Here is a 7,374-nt window from a genome sequence, read left to right on the forward strand (position 1 = left end):
TGAAGAAAAACTTTAATATAAGTTTAACGTAACAGCAAATGTACAACATTTCGACAAGGTTTTGTCATCATCAGGTACATCATCAGATGACAAAACCTTGTCGAAACGTTGAACATTTGCTGTTATGTTAAACTTATATTAAAGTTTTTCTTCATTACCCATTCAAACCGTCTCCAGCCATTATTAGTCTCAAAGTGGGTTCCTCGTCACCAAACTCGTGAGATATTATTGGGATTACGGCCAAAAATACCGTTAATAGTAAGTTTACCCAATTGGTGATTTATGTAGTTTAATCACTATTTGTATTTGTTTTCATATGAATTGATTTAATATATTTAGCAGCTGAAATTGATTTATGACATAGTATCAGATTCATTAATGCATAACTTCTGGCCCCCATAGTGGCACAGCGGCATGTCTGTGGACTTACAACGCTAAAAACCTGGTTTCGATACCCATGGTAGGCAGAGCACAGAGAGCCCATTTTGTAGCTTTAGGATTAACTTCAAACAAACAAATAAAAGCATAACTACTGTAATGTTCTAAGATAACTTTTTCAAAGTTCTTAATAATTAATATTCTGTCTTAATTTCGCTGTTCAACAATAATTTTAAAGTTCTTGTACTTTTGCATCAAGAAACCTTAGATGTGCACAAAGCATTAAATTAAGTTTAAGGGTGGTTGTATTACACCTTGCATTTCACGAGTAAGTTGGCAGAACCATTGAAATCATCGCCTTAAGTTATATGTATGTAAGTTAACTATTTCATAAAATCCATCAGTAACTTACTTGGTATACAAAGCAACGTTTTTAAGACCATATTTTGTTTGAAGTGAGGGAATGGTGTCGTTGCAGTGATCGTGGGCTCGGCAGCATATGTCGGTCTCCTGGGCAGGTCCAAGATCTTCGTACCTTTCGGCCACGTTCCCTGCTCCACACCACTTTGTCCCTGGGTAGCCAATGAGCATAGATTACATTCTTTAAAATAGTAGATACATTTGACTTGTTTTTCCATAATTTACGTAACGTATCATATGAATATTGAAGACAGAAATTGAGATCGAATAAACGTATATAATGTTTTGTTCCGTAGGATTTGTGGACGGACGGCTAGCCTAGAAATCTAGATGTCTCGTTGTGAGTGGTGAACGTGTGTCATTATTATATAAGCCACATCTGAAGCTCAAGCTTCTTCCTTACCCAGCTTTCTAGGCCTAAACACAACCAGTTTCAACTCCATCCTTATCGCCCTTACTTTTATGATCAATACAATGCACGTTAATGACTTGTTGATAGAGCTCGCTGAAGGCTGCAGATGAACAGTTGAAATGTCTATTTATCAACCGTTTTCAAGTCATTAAGGTCTCACTTAAAAAATAAATAACTCACGTGACAAATATATTTTTAAGATTTTTTTTTTACTTGCGAATATAATCAGAGAATCCAAATCATTGTTATTTGCATTGGCAGGCTTATTATCTGTATAGAATTTTAAACTTTAATTTTTAATTCAACTTTCTCTGACCTATTGAGGTTACGGTTATTTTGTAAGAGTTTATGGCGATGTAATAAAAAAAACTTTAGAAATGTTTACGTTTTCCTTTCAGTGTAATACGTTAACAAAACTGACAAACAAAAAAAAAAAAAATGCGAGAAGACCTAAACTCACACCTTTATTGATTTATGATTATGAGAAACGTCAAGATAAACAAATATCACTTGAAAGTTTCTTTACCAAGAAGGTAATGCCTTGTTGTTGTTGCTTTCATTAGGGTAAATGAAAAACTTGACTCGCAATCTGAGGGTCGCGGGTTCGAATCCCTGTCCCACCAAACATGCTCGCCCTTTCAGCCGTGCGGGCGTTATAATGTGACAGTCAATCCCACTATTCGTTGGTAAAAGAGTAGCCCAAGATGGGTGATGACGGTGGGTGATGATGACTTCCCTCTAGTCTTACACTGTTGCTCCCCAGTAGCACAGCGGCATGTCTGCGGACTTACGACGCTAGAATCTGGGTTTCGAGACCCGTGGTGGGCAGAGCACAGATAGCCCATTATGTAGCTTTGTGCTTAATTACAAACAAACAAACGTACACTGTTAAATTAGGGACGGCTAGCGCAGATAGACCTCGTGTAGCTTTGTGCTTAATTACAAACAAACAAACGTACACTGTTAAATTAGGGACGGCTAGCGCAGATAGCCCTCGTGTAGCTTTGCGCGAAATTCAAAACAAACAAACAATTATCCTAGCTTCGTCAAGCTGTATGTTTTGTTATAACGGATTCTATCGTTGGCCGGGTTCGTTTCGATTATCCGATAAAAATAAAGCAAAGTCTAGTCCATTTCATGAAAAGAAAACGTTTTACCTCCTGAACTGAAAGTTTTACAAATTCTATGTTCTTTAACCCACAAATAAATATATTCTCGCACTTCTTAAATTTCCTGGATCTTTTTCGTTTGGTGCCTACCAACAGTACAAAAGCGTCAATGCGGAACTCATCGTCAAATGCTTGACTCTTATCTTTGGAAAAAATAGCAAAAAAGATGAAGATTTATTCAAAAAAATATTGTTTAATATCGCAGAATTCGCTAAAAGTATCATAAAATGTTTTATCATTAATTATTTTATTTTATTGTATTACTGGTGTTATTTTCAAAACGATCTGTTGGTGGGCACCAAACGGAAAAGACCTAATTTCATTTTGTGTCTACGGAACAATCCCGAAACTGGCCGATTAACACACTCCCTGTCTTAATAATCGATCGACAAAACTGTAACAGACTCACTAAATAACTTATTACTGACTAATTCTCTTAACAACAACTCTCTGGACTGCCCGATTCTCTAAATAACAAGTATCTCATGTTGTTTTATTATTATTATTATATTCCTACGTTTCTAAAAAAATGTAAATGTCACGTGCACGTCTCGTCAAATTTAGTCATTCAAGAAATTTCTAGTCGTCACATCACTCGGAACTCCTCGGCCGATTACGGTAACAGAATTAGCTGAGGAGTTATGAGTGGGCGTCACACATCATCTTGACTCCATGTCAAAAGTCCCTCTAGCATACAGTAGTAAACGACTAAGATATTAAAACATAGTTCACGATAGTTTAAACTCCAATTTCTATTGACTTATTATCAGGCCGTCTCAGAGGTTCAGAGAGTCCTGGGCTACTTCCAGCTTTTGAGGTCCCAGGCCATAAAAAAATGAGGCACATGAAAACAAAACAGGACCATCATTAGCTCGGAAACAGAGTGAAATGCAATTTGAAGGGAGGCAAGTAAAATCAAGAATTCGCGAAACTTAACAATTGCCAAAAAATTAACTAGTGTCTAATTTTGAGGCTCCCTTTGATCTTGAGGCCCAGGCCAAATGGCCCTCCTGGCCTCACGTCTGATTGGTATTGTTTATTAGTATTAGATCTGGTCGTAGGAATTATTAAAACAATACTGCTCAAAAATGTTTTTCTGAAAAAGGTGATATATGTTTCTCTCACCTGGGTAGATAAGAAAACCATGATTGGTCGCTGCATTTGCTACTCCTTTAGGATATAGATGGAAAGTCCCTGATTCTAGCTTAGTAAGAAGGAGAACATTGCAAGTGTCGATCATTTGGGTCATGTCCCGTGTTTCTACCAGATTAATCAGACTGACTGGGACATCATCTAGGACCTTCTTGATGATGTTGCTAGTAAAATACAAAAGAAAGAGGGAAAGAGAGAGAGAGAAGGATTAAAATGTTGTTTCACTTATACTTTATGCTCTTTAGGTTTAGGTTTTGATTTACTCTATCTTACTTTATTTACAGTTGTTTTCTTGTAATTTCATTTCTTTGTGTTGATTTTCCAGTTTTATCACTGTTTTTTCTTTCTTTCATTTTAATTACCATATCTTATACTCTTTGTAACTCAAAATGATATAATTCTTAATTTTTTTCTACAACGCTAGAAACCAGGTTTCGATACCCGTGGTGAGCAGAGCACATATAGCCCATTGTGTAGTTTTGTCCTTAACTTCCAACAAACAAACTTAGTTTTTTTCTTGATATTTTACAATCTTGAAATTTTTACTCATTACATAAACTTCATGTGAGTGTCATACAGCTCCAAAATTTTTAAAGTTTTACATGAACGCAAGATATATTTATTAATTCAAGTCAGGTCAGTAAACATAACTTATGTTATATGTGTACATATTTCATTTCACCGAAAACACTTACACGTCTCCATAGATATAGCAGTCATCAATGTCTGATTTTCCTTCATTAGATTTTGCCAGTACTGCTTCCACCATGCGATGACCTCCTTTCTCCAAGTAAAAAACCGTATCATAGACAACAGATGTCGCTTTCTTAGGTGTAGCTGTCTTAACCGGAACTTGACTTGGTTTGGCTTCTGCGGACGTTAAGGCCACTGATACTAGTGCTAAACTGAGGATTTGGTGGATCATGGTGAGACTGGCAGATCTATATATAATAGTAAATTTAGTGTCTATGACAAATTCCAAAAATGTTTGTGGCTTATATCGGTAATCCAAAAGTTTTAGGCACACTTGAAAATCCTACCATACCAGGCAACAGACTCTTCTACCGTGTTTTTAATCGCTGAAACTGCCCCCGTTTAAAAAATATTTGAACCCCCCCCCCCTTGAGTTAAATTGTTTAACTGATATCCTGCTTCGGTTGAACATATTAAAATTGCCAATATTAGAGAAACAAGTCTGACTGAAGGATTTATCCACTGTCTAAGTCTTATATAACTCGGCTTCTTCAAACCTGCCCTAATGATTCTTGGAACAAAGCAATAGGTCTTGCAGACGGTGTTCCGTAACAAGCAGTTTATATTTGAAATTCTATAATGATCTCTTCTTACTAGAAATTTGTAATGGGCTTGTTTAAAATGAAGTGTTTAAATAGCGTTAGGTGTTAAATGCTGAAAGCTGGAAAAGCAAAGTAATCAGTAAGCTAATAGTAATGATAAAAAATCACGTTGGACTGTAGATATTTTCCTATGATCCTCTAACTTGGTTCTATACGAAGTTCAAGTTAGGCTTATGTAAAAACATAATTTGAGAATTTGACCGCCACACCTCTTAGTTAAAATCTGCAATTAACAAATTACGAGGAATGAGAGTAAAAAAAAAAAAACATCCTCATGATAGTACGATATTTAATACTAATATTAAGTTTTAATGATGTTTAATTTTGTTGATAATTTAGACTTAATAAACATAGTTTTTAAGTATATGGATTTATGTATTTTTTTGACTTTCTTATGCAAATAACATTATTTGTTGAAATGTTTGTTTTTGGACATGGGTCAATTTTTAAAAACAGGCCTGATGATGAATCAAAAATTTTGTCAACTTCTTAGGACAACAGGCCCATAGTACCTACAATACAAAGGATGAATATTGTTAACACACCTTACTGGTTGTTTTCGTACTTTTCTGAGAAGGCTAAACCAGTACGAATAAAACAATCTAATGAAACAAATGCTTTCTTGATATCGGAACTAAGAAAGAATGAAAAAATAAATCAGCCTCTACGTTTATGAACAACAATTAATGCAAAATAAACTAAATGGGAAACGTACTAAAGGCATTAACAAAAGAAGCCAGTTAAACTGGGGATCATGTGCAGAGTACTACCCAATCATTTAAAAGTGGTGTTGAATTGGGAATTAATTGTGGTGTTATTCAACCATTTAATAAGGTGTTGTTGAGCTAGAGCTTGTGCACATCGAATTATTCAACCATTTAAAGTATTGTTGAGTTGGGAATTAATTGCGGTGTTATTCAACCATTTAATAAAGTGTTGTTGAGCTGGAGCTTGTGCACATCGAATTATTCAACCATTTAAAATATTGTTAAGTTGGGAATTAATTGTGGTGTTATTCAACCATTTAATAAAGTGTTGTTGAGCTGGAGCTTGTGCACATCGAATTATTCAACCATTTAAAGTATTGTTGAGTTGGGAATTAATTGCGGTGTTATTCAACCATTTAATAAAGTGTTGTTGAGCTGGAGCTTGTGCACATCGAATTATTCAACCATTTAAAGTATTGTTGAGTTTGAGATTACGTGTATTGAATTCTTCAACCATTTAAATTCCCACTGAATTGGGATTTATGTGCAGAGAACTACTCACCCATTTAGAGTATTCTGAGTTGGAAATTATGTATAAATAATCATCCAACTAATTAAAGTATTGTTGAGGAGGGGCTCGTGTACAGCGGATTACACAGTTATTTGATATATATATATATACAATGATGGGTTGGGGCTTTTGTATAGTACGTTGCTCACCAATCAAACATTTAAAGAATTAATCATGGAGAGGAGAAACAATTAGAGCAATATGAGAAAAAGAAATAATGTAATGTTAAGATTTTTAAAAATGCGTGACGTTTACCCAAGGTCTGTAATCGTAGTTCCATGAAAATATTTGAAAAATTCGCTAACAGTACCATTAAATATATTTACATTGAACATCTATTTTCTACAGTCAGAGTAAGGTTCTTACCTTTCAGCGGGATGAAATGACGTTTCCTAACTCGGTTGTTATGAGTTGGACAAAGTTTGAAGTTATCCAAGAGTTCTTATATATCAGATATAGAAATAAATCACGTCATCATTGTATCCTTTGTACTGTCAACTTGTCAACAAATTTATGAGTTATTTATTAGTTAAGCAACGAGATACAAGTGTGATGATAGAAGATGTTGTTTAAGGTACTGGAAGATATTTTTATCCCACTACAAATATTTCTATATATATGAAAATTTGTTAGCGGCCCCTTACTTTGAAGTCTATTGGAATGTTTCGTTAAAATCTCTAGTGTCGGAATTCTGAATTAATCAGTTGTTTATTTGTTGACGCTGTTTGTGTTATATGATCTAGGTGACAAGAAGAAGGATTTATTCCTTATATTTTAATTACAAAACATAACTTGATAAAATGCGTAGGTTTTGGTAGTGAGACTTATAAGTATTAAGAAAAAAGACAGTAAATTTGAACATAATCTATGGTTCACTTAACAACATTATCGAGAAACCGAATTAACAACGTTATCGAGAAACCGAATTAACAACGTTATCGAGAAACCGAATTAACAACATTATCGAGAAACCGAATTAACAACATTATCGAGAAACCGAATTAACAACGTTATCGAGAAACCGAATTAACAACATTATCGAGAAACCGAATTAACAACATTATCGAGAAACCGAATTAACAACATTATCGAGAAACCGAATTAACAACATTATCGAGAAACCGAATTAACAACATTATCGAGAAACCGAATTAACAACGTTATCGAGAAACCGAATTAACAACATTATCGAGAAACCGAATTAACAACG

General features: G+C 34.7%; 1 protein-coding gene across 1 annotated transcript in view; it reads right to left on the bottom strand.

Moving 5' to 3' along the window:
- Nucleotides 1–6,682, bottom strand: part of LOC106456869 — an 11,231-nt gene extending 4,549 nt beyond the window's left edge. Inside the window, exons 1-4 of the mRNA XM_022382661.1 lie at nucleotides 6,531–6,682; nucleotides 4,227–4,472; nucleotides 3,505–3,695; nucleotides 791–950 (exon numbers count right to left, since the gene is read on the bottom strand). Coding sequence (XP_022238369.1) covers nucleotides 791–950; nucleotides 3,505–3,695; nucleotides 4,227–4,456 — 581 coding nt within the window. The 5' untranslated portion in view covers nucleotides 4,457–4,472; nucleotides 6,531–6,682. The remainder of the gene's footprint in view (nucleotides 1–790; nucleotides 951–3,504; nucleotides 3,696–4,226; nucleotides 4,473–6,530) is intronic.
- Between the last annotated feature and the right edge of the window lie 692 nt (nucleotides 6,683–7,374).

The sequence above is a fragment of the Limulus polyphemus genome, unplaced genomic scaffold (genome assembly GCF_000517525.1).
Source record: "Limulus polyphemus unplaced genomic scaffold, Limulus_polyphemus-2.1.2 Scaffold267, whole genome shotgun sequence".
NCBI classification, from domain to species: Eukaryota; Metazoa; Arthropoda; class Merostomata; order Xiphosura; family Limulidae; genus Limulus; species Limulus polyphemus.